This window comes from Phascolarctos cinereus, unplaced genomic scaffold (genome assembly GCF_003287225.1).
Source record: "Phascolarctos cinereus isolate Bilbo 61053 unplaced genomic scaffold, phaCin_HiC Scaffold_4;HRSCAF=312, whole genome shotgun sequence".
NCBI classification, from domain to species: domain Eukaryota; kingdom Metazoa; phylum Chordata; class Mammalia; order Diprotodontia; family Phascolarctidae; genus Phascolarctos; species Phascolarctos cinereus.
The window spans coordinates 22,618,310-22,637,617 of NW_027555847.1; the positions used below are offsets into that span (position 1 = coordinate 22,618,310).

Here is a 19,308-nt window from a genome sequence, read left to right on the forward strand (position 1 = left end):
CCTCTAGAACATTTGAGTGCATCTGATCACCCTTTTGCTTACCTATCACTAGCCAACCCTACTCCTGGTCATGCTATTTTTTTCCAGAGTTCTCATTTTTCCCAGATTCAAACCCTCCTGTTCTCATCGCTATCTTCACAGCTGGGACAGTCACAAACCAATCCCTCCTCCCTTGATGACTACAACAGCCTCCTCCCTTCTAATCCAATGTGGTCACTGCTATCAGAATGATCTTGTGTAACTTTCAGCACGTTTCTGACCTGGAATGACTTCCTGTGTGCATCAGGTACACTCTAAAGTCCTCATTCAGACATTAAAGGTCCTCTAGACAATAGTTTCCCCTTGACCATCTAGGATGTAGAGGATAGTGGCTCATGGAACGCTCTCCTTCTTATGGAACAGGCCAAAGCTTAGAGAAGAAGTTGCAACACACAGATAACCAATAATGGAACACTCTAAGCCCCTATCAAGAAACAGACAAGTCAAAGAGAGAAAAAGGGTAACAGGTGGGGCACGGTGCAAGAGGCACCAGGAGAGAGAGCGTCAAAAACCAGACACATTTAACAAGCTGTAAGACAGGAGGGAGCAGGAGGCAAAAGCTTCAGGAGGTGAATGCCAGACAGCAGACAAAACATGGAGCTAGACAAGGAACAAGGGTTCGATGATCGTCCACAAGAATTTCCCAAGCACAGCATTCCAGCAGACTGTCCATAACTAAAATCAGCCTTGCTAGGAGGGGCCAGGCAAGACAGGCTGCTTCTAATGGCTGCCCCCAACAACCCTCTAGCCTTTAGCTCAAGGACACTGGGCTCCTCCTAACCATCCTGCATACAAGCCCTGTTATGGCCAGCCTTCTGCTTAAAATGTCGTTCCTGTACAATTCCTCTCTGACGGCCATTGTCTACAGTGATTTCTCCCTTTCCATTTTTCTTTATGTACTTGTAGTATGGTATTTCCACCTAACTTTAGCATTGTCCTTTCATGTTTTCACACATGTCTCTCTTGTCTCTCTTCCCAGATATACAGCAGGTTCTAGAATAGGAACCTGTCCTGCTTTTTTGTGGACCCCAAAGTACCTGTTATAGCACTGAAAACACAGCAGACATTTAATGAGCATCCACTGGATTTAACAAAAGGCTCAGAGATGTGAGCCACCAGATAAGTGAGACACAAAGTTGTATTCCTCAAAAGAGCTAAGGGAAAAGGCCAGCAATCAGGAAAACATAAGGAGAATAAAGCAACCTGGAAGCATCTGGTGAAGAGTTTGAAAGCTAACAATGAGGATATGACACGAGGTTTACAGACCAACAGTGAATGGGCCTGTCATAAAAACACTGAATGTTTTATTTAGGGCTGCTTTCAGCCTACATTATTTTCTCAATTTCAAAGCTTCATACATGCAAAAATCAATTAACCCTTCTTAATTGAAGAGGAAGCATAAAATCAAAATTTTCCCCTCACTTTTATTAGTTGGTTAGCAATTTAATATTTCGGTTTTTAGCTTCTTTTATATAACAAAATGTAAAAGTCAAGGGCTTCATTTACTTCAAATAAGTGACTGCATCTCTAGTCTTGGCTTCTAAAAACATACCTGGCTCTGCTGATGTTAAGGGCTGGCCTCCAAATTTCATTTCTGTTTGGCGAAGCTTAGTCATATTTAGCAGCTGGGTGACTTGAGGTACGTCTGTAGTTAACTGGCAGCTTCGAGGAATGATACCTGTAGGCCCGTCTGTTGTAAAGGGAGCATCGTATATATCTAGAAACAAAGAAAAAAAAATTCACTTTACAATGATGAATTCACGGATAAACACATAGGTAGAGCTCTCTAGATCTATAAAATGTCTACCTCTGTCTTTCTTTTTCTCTCTGTCTCTAGCATGGTTACTACAATGAGGTAAAGTGACTTGTCCAGTGTGTGTGTGTGTGTGTGTGTGTGTGTGTGTACATACACATATGAAATATTTAAAACTGGACTGGATGGCCTCTGAGGGCCCTTCTTGTTCTCAACTGAGGATCTTACAAACATGAATAAGTGATGATAAGTCTATAGCCTCAGTTAAATCTTAAGTTTCATGATACAGACAGATGACGGCAGTTTCCTATTTATAGAATTTCCTAATCTCAGTAAGGAAAATCAATATTTTTACTTTAATATGTTCTGAAATCTGTAACGGTCATGGTGTGGGCCATCCCTCCACCAATAGAGATCTCTGGTCTAATATTACTTAGCAGGCGGTCTTTGAAGGAGAAGGAAGAACGTGCATCCCCTGGGCGTCAGGCACTGTGCTAAGCACTTCACCAATATCATCTCACTTGCTCATCAGAGCTCCGGGAGGCAGGTGCTACTATCATCCTCATTTTATATCTGAAGAAACTGAGGCACCCTGACAGTGGTTATACGACTTTCCCAGGGTCACACAGCCAGTAAGAGAGTTTGTTGTGGCTAAAAAATTATCAGCCATAAGCCAACCTGCTTATCAACCTTTCTCAACTAAGCAAGCTGGGTCAGACAACATCCCTCATGCCACGTCTGGCAGGAGATGCTGAAGCATGTACTCTACTGGTACAGGCCTTCGAGAAGGTCACCTCTATGCCCCAAGGAGGCATCTAGTAGTGTCTATACGGAGGCAGGAAAATTAATCACTTTAGTATAAACCAGCTGAACTCCTGAGTTGTCTAGACTATAAACTCACAGACTCTCAGAGAAAGACAATGCAGTAGATTGACAGAGTTTCTAACAAACCTCCTTTCGACATTCATCAAGCATCTCCTACATGCATGGCACCCTCACTACCACCACTACCAACAAGAGCTGCTATTTATCCACTGAATGAGCTTTACCAAGTGCTTTTCATGCAGAGCTTCCAAGGATATTATCTGCACTTTACAGAAGAGGGAACTCGAGTTGCCTGGAATTACACCAGCACCAGGGGGCACTTTGGAATGGATGTCCATCTGTCTGTGTCTCTCACAAGAGCCAGTCCAAGACTTCCACCCATATCATTCTACCTCTTTAGTTTGCCATAAAGAACGGCAAAATACCAACCACATGGAACCAGTGGGCAGACGACCTGTCAAAACGGAAAACATTTGGCAAAAACGCTAACCAAACTCTGTACTGAGGTTATAAATGCCTTTTTATGAAGAATATATTTCATCTCAATTCCAACACAGACAATAAACTCAGATTTCACTGCAGAACAAGAATGCTATTCTGGAGGTTATATTTAAGGGCATCACAGAAAAAAAAGAATGCATTATTTTGATTTCTTAAAAAAATGAATCATGGAAACTCAAGTATTTTTAAGAGTGCTCTAATGGTATATGCTAAAAAACAGAACTTTAAGGGGAAAAAAAACTGCCAAAATCCCATAAGATTTTAAATGTACTTAAGTCCTCATTCCAAATGTTGTCACAAAACCTAAAAAAATATTATGAAATACCGTCGTCAAGATGACAAAATCCACCAGCTCTTGATACGGGGCAACACACAGTAGAACAAATTTCAGGCCTCTAAGTCTTGGACCCACAACACAATGAACAGCACAGAACCCAACTCACACCGAAAAGATCCAACTGCATTGGGCAATATGCTTTTTATTCCTGCATTTATTGTGTCTTTTGTATGCAGAGAGGTCTCGTGGAAGAAACGGGCTGATCTGGCTATGGGTAAGATCAAAGCAAGAATCAAACCACAATAACTCAGTCCAGCTGATGATACTGCTCAAACTTCATCATCTCAAACTTCCTCCCAGAATTAAGGAATAGGTCTGAAGGCTGTGTGAGCCTTGGACAGAATGACCTAAGAAACAGATTGAGAGCTGGGAAAGCTCATGGACATCCTCCAGCTTAACCAATTAGTTTTTGCTGTTGTTGTTCAGCAGTGCCAACTCTTCGTGACTCCATGGACCGTAGCACACCACTACTATGCAGCCAAGGGGTTTTCTCGGTAAAGATACTGCAGTGGTTTGCCATTTTTTTTCCTCCAGTAGATTAAGGCAAACAGGTTAAGTGACTTGACCAGGGTCACACAGTTAATAGGTGTCTGTGGCCGGATTTGAACTCAGGTCATCTTCTTGACTCCGGGCCTAGTGCTCTATCCACTAAGCCACCTAAGAAAATGAGGAGGAGAAGTTAAATGACTCCTTCCTTCCCTCCCCAAAAGAAAAAAAGAAAACACTCCACAAATTCTAGCATATAAAACCAAACCCGAAAACTCCTTGACTGGTCATTTTTCTGACTGCTGGAGAGGGATGATTCACCTAACTAAACAGAACTGAACCAGGGTCCACGCCCATCTGAAGCACAATCGTCATGTCTTCAAGGCCCCTAAGCCATCTTTTGTTTATTTACTGTCTATTCTAAAAATCAGAGCTGTTACAATTCATCCTGAGGTGGCAGAGATCCTATATGTAAATACAACAACATGAGAGCAGTCCAAAGTAACTGTCACTGTCAATTCTCTGATTTTTTCATTAGCTGGTGGGGCCTTCATTCAGCTGTCACCACCTAGAAAACACTCCATAAAAACTCAGACGTGACAATCTTCTCCCTAAATCACATGTAACCCATCAAAGCAGGTACGCTAAGGGGAGCAGATGCAGCATGTACACACGGGCAGTTTCCGTCAAGCACACGTCATCTCCTGAAAGGGAAATGGATTATTTATGCAGATGATCTGGATAGCGGGTCACGCTCTTTCTAGAGCCAAAGGTGAACAGTGTTGGCTAGAAAGCCTAGGGGACAGAACAGGATCCTAGGGTGAGTGACTCAGGGCCTTCCCCACCCCATAAGGAAGGCAGAGCATCAGACTATGAATGATTTCCATACACCTGCTGCTTTCTTCCATCCCAAATACATGACCAAACGGAACATTTCACAATTGCTTAGTTCCTTTGAAGAGGATCTTAAATAGCTTTAAAAACATGATTTCCTAAATCATAACAAAACGAATGAGATCACTTTCTCTTTTAAAATCCTACTTTGATGCCTCATCCTGGTGGTTGGGGAATGCGAGGAGGGCGACCCTGGATCAGCCAAGGTGGGGAAAGAATTCTACCAGGTGGGGCAGCTAGGGGGAGCAGTGGATAGAGCACCAGCTCTAGAGTCAGGAGGACCTGAGTTCAAGTCTGGCCTCAGACACATAATACTCACTAGATGTATGACTCTGGGTAAGTCATTTAGCCCCAATTGCCTCGTCAACAAAAAACAAAAAACAACAAAAAAAAGAATTCTACCAAGTTAGAAAGGCTTTGAAGATTGGCTGGCACCAGTATCCAGTTTAGCTAAATACAGGGAAGCCTATCACCAAAAGGCTGGCCACCATGGAATGATATTTTTGGTCTTGGCAAACACCAAAAACAAAAAAACAAGTAAGTTATGCAAGGGTCAAAACTGAGTGAGTACACTCAATGAAATCATGACCATGGGATCAAAGCCTTCTGAGACCTTAAACAGCATCTAGTCCAACTCCTCATTGCAGAAATGACGAATCTGAGGCCCCCCAAGACCTTAAGTGACTTGCCCAAGATCCCACAGATAGTGAAAGCACAGTCAGACTTGGAATCCAGATCCTTGACTCCAGACCCAGCATTCCTGCCAACGTACCACATCACTTGAAGACTAGTAGTACCTGCAATCAGTATTATCATTCCTCTTTATTGATGTGATAAATTCTTCACTTCTCATGACCAGATCATATTTATTAAGTACTGATTATTCCATACAGTTTTACCCAAGGAATGCTAGAGGGAAAATGACAAGGGAGGCAACCTGGGATATGAGAAAGAATGATGAACCCAGAGTCCTCAGAGACCCCAGTTTGAAATTCACCTCTGTAGTGGCCTAACTAGAGTCCTAGGTAAGTACTTGTCCCCCTTTCCTTGGGGGTTGCTGCGGTGATCAAATGTGAGTAGGCCCTTCGAAGGGCTGGCAAACCTGACGAGCCTGTCTACACGGCAGCTGCTATTACACCAGCTATCACCACCTACTGCGGCTGCTATTTCTTCTGCAGGTTCCAGTCTCCCGGCCAGTGGTTTGTGGGGAGTGCATGGCACTAAGTATCTGTAACAGTTCTCTTGCCTGAAGCAGCTGAAGCAGAACCGTGAGAGCGCGCGGGCCCCAGGCGCGAAGGCAACCACAACGAGCGCGTCAACGTCACATACTTTCCTCTGCAGCAATTTTGGAGGGAAAAAGAAACCCCAAGCCTTTTCTATTTTAGCATGAATAGAAAATAAGCTCTCTCTCAAATGATTTCCTAAAAATGTATATAAAGATGTTCAAAATATTAGAATAGCTGCTAACTTCAGGAAAAAGTTTTAAGATAGAAAAGAAATATCCCTGTCTATTTGTACACACGCTCACCTGCTGTGAAATGCTTTAGGTAAGTATGGAAAGAAAGCAATGGGACCCTGGCAGGGATCCGCTTTCGCACTCCTCCGGTAATACTGCCCCTACCTAGCTAGATGAGAGGCCTGGCTGACTGGATAACAACCCACTAAGGAGAGAGATTTGGGGTGCTGTCTGCTCAAACGCACCATCTCCGTCAACAGTGTCTCGAGGTCTGGACTTCAGCGTGAAGATCCTCGGAGCTTGCAGTGTGCCGAGACAATGATTCCGTCCAAAGACTGGAACACGGCTCCCTTGAAGATGTCACTCGTGAAGGCCACCAAGTCAATGCACAGATTGCACCACTGAAACAAAGAGGCCAAACACAGAGATGTTATTAATCACAGATGCACTGAAGACAATGACAAACCCAAAGTGAAGAAAATGGAATAGAGGCAATTACTGAGATACTTCAAAGAACCAAAAATCCCCACCTTCTCCCCACTTAATTTTGGTCAAGATGATGACCTAAGTAACAGCCTCCATTTTCTTCTTTATGTCTCTGTGTGAAACAAAGTCTTGATAATTGTAAATCCGACCACCAATGGGTCATCTATGAACGCTTCCTTCATTATGCTTAGCCCCAATGAACTTTGGGAAATAAAACTGGATACAGAGATATGGTGCTATTGGGAAGCTATTTACAGACACGTTTGACCATTCGCATATTGAAAGTAAAGGGTAAATAGTTAAACGTTCCTGCAAAAGGCCTAGTTTGTTAAGTTTTTCACTTACAACCACGTAAAAACACAAGTACTGGAGTAGAATCAGGCTTTAAATTCTGGTCAAAAGTGGCTATTTGTAATCACATAACCAACTGCATGCACCCCAGGGATAGATTGCTTCTAACCCTTTGTAAGGGTGCTTGGTATCGGCCAGCTGGTACTGAAGCTAAATGTTCTCCATCCAACAATCACAAAAATAGTTCCTTAAACAAAGTCTCCAAATGGCCTGGCTGTGTAAAGGAAAAGAAGAAAATGATCACTTACCTACAATGTTAAGAACCCTGTAGGACTTGGGGGCACATAAAGGCCCAGTGTCTGGGCGTCGGCTATACAGAAGTAGTATTTAATATTTAAAGATTTTAAGCAATGTGTGTCAATACCTTTTTTATGAAACTAGGACTTTTAGTGATGATATAAAAGCACAAATTATATTATTGTGCTAATTCGTCACAGTTTACAACTACTGTCATTCTACAATACAAAATTGCAACATTTCTATCTATAAACATTATGTATGTAAGATGAGGCTGCTGCTACATTGAAAATCTAAGTCAATTCTAAATTATCTGATTATCTGAGTAATATGATGGGGTGGGAAAGTTGGGAAACCTGGGTTCAAGCCCTGTCTCTCATAGTTACTCAATGTCTACCTAGGAAAGCTTCTTAATCTCTGCTTCCACCTCCTAATCTCTAAAAGGGCCATACTAATATCTGTACCTTTGGGATAAGATTAAGATTCCAAGGTGATAGTGTTCAGGATTGGGACAAGTACAGGTCCCGAGCCTTATTGGGCACATAGTGGAGTTTAAACAGATCAAAGGCAATCAATGGATGAAACTGAATTGAGAACTGAGAACTGTACCTTTGCGGGGGAGCTTGATGTTAAAACCTCTCAGGGTGTCTGAAGTATATTATGCATTAGATCTAAGGAGGGGGAATAGGCAAAGAATGGGGCAGAAGGATGAGGTTGAAAATAGTCTTCTCTCTCTCCTCGCCATCTACACAGGGTGCCTCCACTCTCTCTTCTCTCATTTTTCATACTCTCATCAATCTGGCTTCCAAATGCATTACTCAACAGAAACTGCTCTCACAAAAGGAGAGCTTCAGTTTCAACTCTAATGACCTTTTTTCTCCCTCCTCATCCTTCTTGATCTCTCAGAAGTCTCTGCTCCTTAATATTCTCTCATCTCTCAGTTTTCATGACACTACTCTCTCCCTCTGCTTCTTCTACCTGTTGGAGGCTCCTTCTCAGTCTCCTTGGCTGGATCATCATATGGCATCTTTCATGTCATGCTCAATAACTGTGAGTGTACCCCAAAACTCTGCACTGGGCCCTCCTCTCTTCTCTCTCCACACTCACTCACTCGATGACCTCATCAGCAACCATGGGTTCGATTATTACCTCCCTGCAGATGACTCCCATATATATACATAGAGAGATATCTATAGATGTCTCGTCCTACTTCTTTCAGAGACCCAATCCTGCATCACAAACTACTCATAGGACAGTTTAAATTAGAGGTCATGGAGACATCTCAAACACACCTCCTTTGCGGTCACCAGGTTTGAACTCCTGGTGTTATTCTTGAGTCCTCCTACTCCCCTCCTGTCAGCTGCCAAATCTTGTTCTTTCCAACTCCCAAATATCTCTTGCCTATGCCCTCTCCTCTCTATGTCCTACAGCCATCCCCCTAGTGTAGGCCCTCTTCAGCTCTCAACCGGGGATTATGTTAGCTTCCTCACTGATCCTGTTGCCTCAAATCTCCCTGCACTCCTTCACTCAGTTACCAGTGATTTTCCTGAAGTAACGTTTTACTACATCCCCTCTTTCTGTTCAGTAAATTCTAGGGGCTCTCACAGATCCATTTGGCACCTGGAGCTCTTCACCACATGGCTAGTCCCTTCCTTCCTCTTCGGTCTCCTTACACTGGCCCCCTCTGATCACTCAGAAGAGTGACTCGCTGCTCTTGAACTGTCTCCCACCTTCTATGGTTGGTGCTTACTGTCTCTCAGGCCTAGAATGTTCTCCCTCCTCTCTTCCTACCACGTGGAAATCCTTGGTTTCTCTTCAGAGTTGGCTCAAGTGCCATTTTTGGCAAGGACAACAGTCCTGGCTGGTCCCACCAGATGTCAGTGCCTTTCCGTCCAGGGTTACTTGCTGTCTGTTAGCTCCCTACGATCAGGGGCTGTTTCGTGGTTGTCTTGGTGTCACCAGGGCTCACTAAGTATCTACTCTGTGCTTGACACACAGCAGATACTCAATAAAAGCTTGACTTATTGATCTGCAACTATCTGAGATTGATGTTTAATGTTATATAGATCATTGTGTAGGTACAACCAGAATGTTGTGCTGGAACCACATTTCAGTACCATTTCCCATGGCAAGGGAAGAGAAGGACCAATGGAAGCATGTGACATAGGGTATGTAGGCATACCCAGAATACCCTTCTAGGAATGACTATGAGTCCTTGCAAGGACGAACAATGTTGACTTGTGTTTGCAGCATTATCTGAGTACACCAAATCAATCAGTCAGTCAACAAATATTTATTAAACTGCTACTATATTTCAGGAATTGTGTAAATTACTGGGGCTATAAAAACAAAAATGAAACAGTCCCTGCATTCAAGCAATTTACAGTCTATTGAAGGAGATAATATTTACAACATGTACACATCTAGTCATAAAGGTCTTAGAAAAACAGAATAACTTTTGCCTTCAAGGAGATCAAATTCTGTTTGGGGATACAAGGTACACATTAATAAATACATACAAATTTTTGTTTGTTTGTTTTGGACTGAACCTGTGATTTTCAGCTGGGTAGGGAACTCATGGAGACAAATTTCCTCTGCCAGTACCCTCTCTCCAATTTATAGTCTTAGAAGATATCCTAGGGGGTCTGAAAGGTTAAATAACTTGCCCAAGGGCATGAAGTCTGTATATGGAAGAGGTAGGACTAGAACCCAGATCATTCTGATTCCAAGGCCAGCTTTCTTGACTCTGCCATGCTGCCTCACATTCACTGTTTACCTACTGACCTTAATGCAAAGGCAGGTAGAGGAGATGGCTTAAAATATATTGGCAATATAATCCAGGATTAAGTAAAAAAAAAGTGGCCAATGGCTTGACAAATGATCAGAGTTATTAATATACAACTACATATTATGTTGATTTTTCCCACTCAATTGATGAGCATTTATTAAGCATTTACCATGCGACAGGTATTGTACATGCCCTTAGAAATAAAAACAGAAACAAAAGAGCCTTTGCTTCAGAGAGCTTATAGAGAAGACAACAAACACATATAGACATAAAGTAATTGGGGGCAGGAGATATCAGCCACTAGAGGGATCAGGAAAGGCCTACTTGTATGTGGTGGCACCTGAGTTAAGCCTCAAAGGAAGCTGGGTCTTCCAAAAGGTAGAATAGGCCAGAGAGTACATGCTAGGCATGGGCAACAGCCTGGGCAAAGGCAAAGCTTCTGGATGGAGAGATGGAACTTCACGGGGGAGGAATAGCAAGTCAATCAGCTTGACTGGATCACAGAGCATACAAAGGAGAATGATGGGTAATGAGCCTAGAAGGGGAGGCTGGAGCCAAACTGCTTCAAACACCAGACAGAAGAGTTTGTATTAACACCTGGAGCTTCTTGGGTGAAGGGGCAGGACGTCCTCGCCATCCCCAACATGCACATTTGTTTAACAGTTCAGGGCTCACAAAGACCTTTCCAGAGATCGTCTCATTTGTTTCTCACAACAACTCCTGTGAGGCTGCTGCTATTATTCTTTTTGCTATTATTCCCATTTTAGAGATGAAACACGAAGCACGGTCAGACACATTTTAGGACTTTCCCTCTGGCAGAGGGGTGTAAGATGGACCTGAGTGAGCAGACTTGAGGCAGGGAGAAAAGCCAGGAGGCTAGAAGTAATGAGAACCTGTGCCAGGGGAGTGGCCTAGGTAGAATGGCTGGATGGAAGAGACATGGGGACAGAATCACCGAGATCTGGCAACCGATGAAGGAAAGTGAGGAACAACTCTGATCGTAAGACCTTTGTTGACTAGAAGGACGGTAATACCCTTGACAGTAACAGGGACGTCAGGAAGATGGGTGGGTTTAGGGGAAAACACACTGAGTTTTGTTTTGGACATGTTCAACTTGAGATGTCTGCGGGCACCCATTTTCATCTGTGCAAACAGATTTGTTGTTGCTCAATTGTTTCAGTTGTGTCTGAATCTCTGTGACTCCATTTGGGGTCTTCTTGGCAAGGATAGTGGAGTGGTTTGCCATGTCCTTCTCCAGCTCATTTTATAGATGAGGAAACTGAGGCAAAAAGGGTTAAATGACTTGCCCAGGATCATATACCTAGTAAGTATCTGAGGCCAGATCTGAAATCAGTTCTTCCTGATTCCAGGCTGAAGTTCTATCCAGTGTTTCACCCAGCTGCTCCAAGTACAGGTGGATGCTAGAATGCAACTGGAGCTCACAAGAGAGACTAGAGTTCTAAAAGGGAATCTCAGAACTGAGTTGAGACGTGCTGAACGTGGGAAACTCTTAATATCACAAATAATGGCTCTAACTATAGCTTATCACAAAGAGGATCGCCTGTGTCATAGAGAAATTCCCAAAGATGGTCACCTATGACACGGAGAAATTCCCTAGAAATGATATAGTCTTCCTTCTAGATGTTCCTTTTTCAGATGATACTATATTGACTGCATCAAGCCCCAGAAAATGTTAGGGTCCCCTCAATGAAAATAATCACCATTTAAAAGAAATCCGCTTAACCAGCCACAGGAAAGAACAAAGTGGGTTAATTAGATGTATTGTCCAGATGACTTTGGGCAGGCACTGACCTCAGAGCGCAAATGAGCCAAGCACAGAATTAGCTAAGAGGAAGCCACTGCATCTGGAAAATGACATAATGACTTTAGTGATTCCCAGCTGCTCACACAGACTCAACTCACAATTGATCTTAACAGTAACAGTCTCCCAAATACCTCATGATGATGAACCGTGAGATACCACAGTCTCCAAAGAATCACAAACACAGGCGTTCAAGGGAGAATGGAGAAACTGGAAAAAGTCCGAAGCAGTAAGTTACCAATGATGATTTGTGTGCATGAAGTAGCATGAGATAACAAAGAGGAAATCTAACTGAAAAGTGAAGTGGACTATGGTACTTGGAATCAAAGAACTTGGGTTCAAATCCTAGCTCTGCCATTTATCATCCACATGATACTAGATAAGATACAACCTCTCTGAGCTTCAGTTTCCTCATCTGCAAAGTAACTGTTACATTAGACAAAGGTCACTAGGACCAACGGTTTTAAGGGGTCTTTCAGGTCTAAACTCACAAGAAACGCAAGAAACGAATAGTCTGAGCTCAGCACTGGCGGTGACAGAGTGGTAAAAGACCCTAGAGGAAGGCCCCTAGCCTGTAAACTATCCCCATGGGGAGTTTATCGGAGGATAGGGATAAGAATCGCACAGGATGAGGGCTGAAGAACAACAAGGAGAAGGGGGAAGGTACTGCCCCAAAAGAATGAGTGAAATGAGAAGAAGCAAGAAGTTTAAGGGTGAAGATAATACATTTCTTTTTAAGCACGTGTGGTTTGAATTGCGGGCACAAAATTCAGGTAACTATGTGTACTAAAGATACGCACAGGTCAGTAAACCCTAGAAGTAAGGTCAGGGCTGGGGAGAGAGAGAGCTCTGGCAATCACTTGAGCAGGATGGTAGTTAAAGCTGTGGAAAGGAATGAGATGAAAACAGGACAAAGCAAAGGGAGAGGAGGTCAAGGCTCAGATGAGTAAGGCTGCAGCCACAGCGGACAGAATCTGCCTCAGTCACACAGACCCGCCTTCACACTCTGTGGCTGGGTGACCCCAGATAAGCCACTGAACTTTGCAGTGTTCCTAGACAACTACGTGAGGCTACAACCTGCAGAGCAGAGGCCGATCTGCACGCGGACAAGGAGCTTCTCCTGAAGTTCCATAATGACCTCCTGTTGTTGGAGCTTTAAACTGCTCCAGCTATTCTGCAAAGCAACCCGGAGTGATACTATGAAAGGGACCCAAATGCCCATACCCTCTGACCCAGGGACTGCATGACTAGGCATTCACCCCAGGCTGGTCAAAGGCAGAAAGAAATGACTTAGATGCACCAAAATATTTATAGTGATACTTTCTGTAACAGTAAAAAACGAGAAACAATACAGATGACTGGGGAATGGGCACACAAACTGTGATATTATACTAGAAAAATGAAAGTGCAAATACAGAGAAGTCAGTATGGGAAGCCTCATTACTAAAAGCTGAATGATTTGCCACAAATATCAATCGTGAAATTAAATCTAATACAAGAAATAATGACAAATCAGTAGACACATGGTCAACCATTATGGCCTTTGAGGGATCACTGTTCTCAAGGTGTCATGAGACAAGACACTTGCTGCTAAAATCTCTCCCTGTCTTTGAAGGGCACAAAGAGAAGTCCTGTGTTTAACTGTTTCTCTTTTGGCCAGCAACCCTGAGGGTCTTCCCCTCCCAGTTTGATTTTTTTTTTTTAATTAAAGGGGGCATCCCTTGACTCAGTTCTTAAAGAGGCCTATTCACTGAATGGACATTGCCTCACTCAAAGTGAGAAACCTGAAAAGACCTTCACTTAAAAGGCCAAGGACTGCCACTGCATCCTGGGCCATCTCCTGTCATCCTGACTGAAATCTGGCTGCTGGACTCAGATGGCTCTGGAGGAAAAAGTGAGGCTGGTGACTTTGCACAGCCTTCCCTCACTCAAATCAAAGTCAATTGCAAGTCACATCATCATCTCCCTGAAGTCATAGTCCTCTTTGAGAATGAAAGCCAAACTACAAACCAGCACAGGTAGGTGGAGTGCCCATGTCATCTTTCTAGAACATTCACTTTGGTTCTAATTCAACCATTATTTACTCAAAACCTACTCCATGTTCACTAGGGCTGGCAGGGGTGGCAAAGGGATCCCACGTGATTATAGCCAAAAAATATCTGCTGGATAAACAGTGAGGTTTACTGCAGCCAACTAGGGGTTTGCCTGAATCCCACTGGATGTTTCATAACACAAGTATTATTTATGGACCTTTATGGGCATAGACTAGATATTAAGGGGCACAACTAGGACAACATTGATCTCATTAGATAATGAGGTATATATACTCTGCTGAATTCAGACAAAGAATAATGTTTACTTCAACAAAATTTTTATATTAACAAAATGTTAACTAACAAAGGTTGCTATATGAACCTACAAATTAAGGGACTATTAAATTCCTTCCTTCCTAATTATGGTAACACATACAATTTAATTCTTAGAAATCACTGAACAAACAAAATTCCTTTATACAAGAGGATCAGAGCAATTTATAAGGCCTTACTCCTTCAAACATATTTTTTAAAATTTAAGAACTTCTAGCACTAGATGCAAATGGTTTTTTCAGTTATATACCAATTGAAAGATACTTACAATTTTGCGCTTGATCATAAAAAGTGGAATTTTTGCATGGAGAGGGGTTGCAGAAAGCTCCTTATGGACTGTTGATAAATACAATCTTCTTTTAATGTTCCCTAAATCAGTTATCCTGAAAAAAAAATGGAGAAGAATAAGAAATATTTATCAACCACCACCTTTGGAAAATCCATTACAAACCCCGTAAAATATGGTACAATTTATAAAGTGACTCTTCATAGGGACAGGGAGCTAATGTGGAACTTAAGGATTACCTTTTCATATGATTATTAATTATATTAAATGATATATTCAACTCAAACTTGCCAACAAGGATGCAGCTCTAAGTTCACTTAGGATGTTAATTTATCTCGGGACTCCATATGAGATTTTTACAGTCTATGAAAGAATTCAACCTACATCACTGGGCCTTTAATAATCACACTTGCTCCAGGCCCTTAAGCTTGTGCTACCTTGGGACACACTGTTATCTACTACACAGGAAAACGGACCGCTTGTTTTCTATAGGTTGTCCAACCTGTTTCAACACAGACACAAAAGCAGTCTGGCTGGCTTCCCTTCTAGGGTAAGTAGAACTCCTTTCCAACCCTGAATGAGCATGGATCTGTTTACTGCTCACTCTGCAGGTCCTCACTGAACACAGCCATGAACACAAAGATTCAGTTTGCCTGAAGAGTACTGAGGCTTTTTTCTTGTAGTAACCCCAAAAACTGGCAATATCCCTACCTGCCTCATAGCATTATCCTGGAGAAATAATATTTCCTTACAGGATCTTTTTTTTTTTAAATCTAGAAGCAATGATTAATTCATCTCCCATTATTAGCCATCCTATTTCTACTACACTGGCAATTTTCTACAATTAGCAATAGCTCATTAAAAGATCTCTCTTCCATTGTTTTTATAATATTAGAAATATGTTCTTTTTAAAGCTACTGTTTCCTATAGTTATAGAGTACCCTGATCATCTTACAACAATTTGTAAATCCCCTTACTATTTTTGGTAGTCCCCGTTCTCTTTCCTTCTGATTGGGCAGATGTTCACATCTGAGTGTAGGGCTGGTCCAGCTGTCGGCAGAACGAGCAGCTGGCATGAATTCAGAGACCTGTTGCCCCCTCAAGATCTTCCACACCTGCTTGACGATGCCTGGCATTCTTTAATGCTTTCATTTTGCAGAGCAAGGGCTTAAAATGCAACCACCTCACTGACAAACACATACAAATTTCATAAGATTTTTCATGAAAGCAGTTTGTAGTGGGGACTGGGGCAAAGGGAGAAAGGGAATGCCGAGGTGAGGGAGAGACAAAGAAGGGCACAGAAAGAGAAGGCTAGAGACATCAAAGACAAACTTAGTCTACAGAGAGTTGCTAGATTTTGTTTGAACAGACCTCTGCTTTCACCTGTGCTGGGAACAGTAAACACCTTCTCTCAATAGACATCTACACCTTCTCTGCAACTTAGTCTTAGAGATGTGCCCGGGGTACTGAGAAGGCAGGAGATGTGACCACATCCCAGAGCCAGTATATTCTGGAGGTGGCACTTAACCTCAGGTCTTACAGACTCCGAAGGCATCTATCTATGCACTAGTCAACACTGCCTCTCTGTCGCTAGGTGGATCCTTCTAAAGCAGTGCTGAGGACATTACTTTCTTGCTCTCCACTCAGGAAACCCCAACTCCTTAGCCTGGCATTCAAGGCCTTCCACAATCTGGTCACAAACTGCTGGTCAAATCTTAGCTCATATTATTTTCTCTTTCAGATATGCGATACTAAATACTGGTCTGCTTGTCGTTTCCTCAGCCTAGGAATTTGCTTTGCTCTCTGCCTTCGCTCACACCACCCCCTACGCTTAGCATGCCTTCCTTCTCAAACTCTACCACCTCACATGCCAGCTCCCCTACGTATCCTTTGTTGACTCCTTCCCCTCACAGCCCCATCACCACACCCAACCTTAGGAGAGCTTTCCCTCCACAAACTCTCTCATCAGGTTGTCATCAGGAACCTAAGACATATCTGCCATGTGCAACGCACCATGCAAGTTACTGGGAGAAAGACAAACAGGATGCAGGAGTGCCCTCAAGGAGCTTACAATCTAGTAAGAGGAAGGAATCAGGCTCACAGGTCAGGGCCATCCACATTAAAACATGTTAGCAACATGAAGTTATGCAGTGCTATGAGGTCAGCCGAGAAGGGGTTGGGTCACCTCTAGCCGAAGGGATCAAGTAAGAATGCCTCACGACAAAGACCTCTGGGTGAATGGATCAAGGGCAGAGAGAAGGCACTGTCCACACAGCTGTGTGCCTCATTCAGTGTTGGTCACTTTGCACAATAATTCATGACGTACATATTTCACACAGGATCACAGGAAGTAGAACTCAAAGGGGGACCCTCAGCCATTTAGTCCAACTCCTGCATTTTACAGATGAGCTAACTGAGGCCCAGAGAGGATGGTGGGAAAAATAAAATGGGAGCTCCACCTTCTAGCTCTAGCAGCTCCACACACCCCGGCCCCAAACCGTCTTTTCTGACCTCACCGGCATCGTTTCCCTTCCTAAATGTTTGCGATTCAGCCAAGCTTGCCTCCCGCGACATAGGATTCCAGCGCCTCTGCACACTCACGATGCACCACCACCTCTCCTCCTTTAAGAAGCAGTGAAGCCTTTCTCGACTTGCCAGGGCCTTATCCCCACTGCTCAGTCTATATTTGTATTTTATGAGTTATATTTATGCTTCATATATATTTGTATGTCTATGTGTTGCTTCTACCATTAGGAAGGAAGATCCTGACAAGTAGGAATCGTTTCATTCTTTCTCCTTGTAACCTCAGTTCCTGGCACACGAGAAGCTGGTTTATATTTGCTGATTGCCTAAAAATTCAATTCAATTACATCTGTCTTAGTGGCTGGCCTCTATTTCCTCAATAATTACAACCGGAGGTCAGATCCTCTACAGAGAGAGAGAGGAAGGACAAAGTGATGAAGGAGATGCTTTTTTGGATGATAAAGGTGGCAAAGGCTTGGGGATGAAGGCCAGAGCTGACACAGGGTGAAGCAGAGGGACACAGAATTTAAAAGGAGAACCAAGAGGTCAAAATGTTGAATTTGGAGGGCACAGCCTTCACAGAGACTGATCTAAAGTTGCACATTAACATAAATGAATAAAATCTAATCTATGGAAGAATCCCTAAGTTGTGATATACATGGCAAAAGACAGCAGTGGCAGGAGATCCCACACATGGTTGTGAGTGATTATTCTTTCTTTGAATAAAGAAGTCATAAAATCTTGTTATGTCAACAACACTGCAAAATGCTTCCTATCCCTGGATATAAAGACATATGTTACAAAAAATTATGGGTCCAACAATGAATTGAAAATCTACAGTATGAGGATCAGACTTGTTTAATTTGGTGATGGTTCTCAAGTGAGGAATTTTTGGCCACAGTAACTGTCAAAGACTTCCTGTTAGCGGTCCCAGCGGAGCTGCAATCTACACTGGAGGAAGGAGTACCGCCAATGAAATGTCAGGTCACTGAGGCAGTCACTCTCAAAGACAGCTAAACTGCTCATTTAGAATTTAGAAGAGCTTGGGGGGTTTTAAAGTTAGTTCTTTATAGGAGAGAAAAGGCCAACTACCACGCAGGAAGAGCCAAGAGCTTTCTTGGGGTGGGGGTGAGGAGTGTGAAGCTGTCAGGAAACAGTAACAACGCAAGACCGGGTCTTTCTTTCTTTACCTTCTAGCCCCTCCCCACCAAGAAAACTAGCAATGGCATTACTTCTCTTGTACATAAAAAAGCATTTTTAAAGCCACATGAGAGTTAATATATTTTTATTTCTGTACCTGAGTATTCATATATAAGGGTCAGACATATGATAGAAAAAGTAATGAGACCGTGTTGAGAAAAAATGAGGTAGTCAACAAGAAAATCAACCTCATTTATAATAATATTCTAGTGATCAGCAGCAGGTGCATAACTCTCTCAGCTATGGTCATTAACTGTATTCATCTCACATTTAACATCTACATTTGCAAAACATTTGAAAGTAAAATTACTTTTCAATTCAATTTTCAATTCTATTTTATATCTTCATCTTTGATTGACTATTTTTCCCTCACAATGGCATGTGCAGGGAGAAATGTGAATAAATAGTGGTAACTACCCAAGAGAAAGAACTCATCGGCTCCGATTACCTCTTCACTTTGCTCCTTCCTGTGTGTATAATCCCTTCCCATTATTTGTTAATGTTCTCTTCAGGCTTAGAATGAACTTGGGGGAAGAGGAGGACTGATGGCACACTGCTGAAGGGCTGACTTGTTCTTAAAGCTGAAATGTTTCTTCTTTTTCTTTGATGACTTTACTTATCAATTTCTCAAATATGAGAGCCCATCTTTCAGTAATGTGAATAAATAACCAATTCTTATGTAATGCAGTATTTAAAATGTTATCACTGATACCCTACCACAAAGATACAGCAATGTACTTCTGTGGTATCTTTTAGTATGAAATCTTAAATGTGTATGTGATGTTTAAGTCTCTACATCAACTGGTGCTGTGAATGGCAAGGAAACACGTGAGCAGAGAAGCAGGTTCTTTCAGATTCCTCATCAATCAGGTCTGACGTTTCCCAAGCCTCACCAGGGCGAGATGCTTTCTGGACTCTTCCTTAGGCCCCTTCCTCTGGAGCCGAGGATCCCCTGGGA

At 42.6% G+C, this 19,308-nt stretch overlaps 1 protein-coding gene across 1 annotated transcript in view; it reads right to left on the bottom strand.

Annotated features, from left to right (window-relative positions):
* The window catches only part of CFAP20DC (CFAP20 domain containing), a 204,478-nt gene that overhangs the window by 129,859 nt on the left and 55,311 nt on the right, over positions 1–19,308 (bottom strand). Inside the window, 4 exon segments of the mRNA XM_078152116.1 lie at positions 1,592–1,756; positions 6,537–6,584; positions 6,587–6,692; positions 14,610–14,724. Of these exon segments, the coding sequence (XP_078008242.1) occupies positions 1,592–1,756; positions 6,537–6,584; positions 6,587–6,692; positions 14,610–14,724 (434 nt within the window).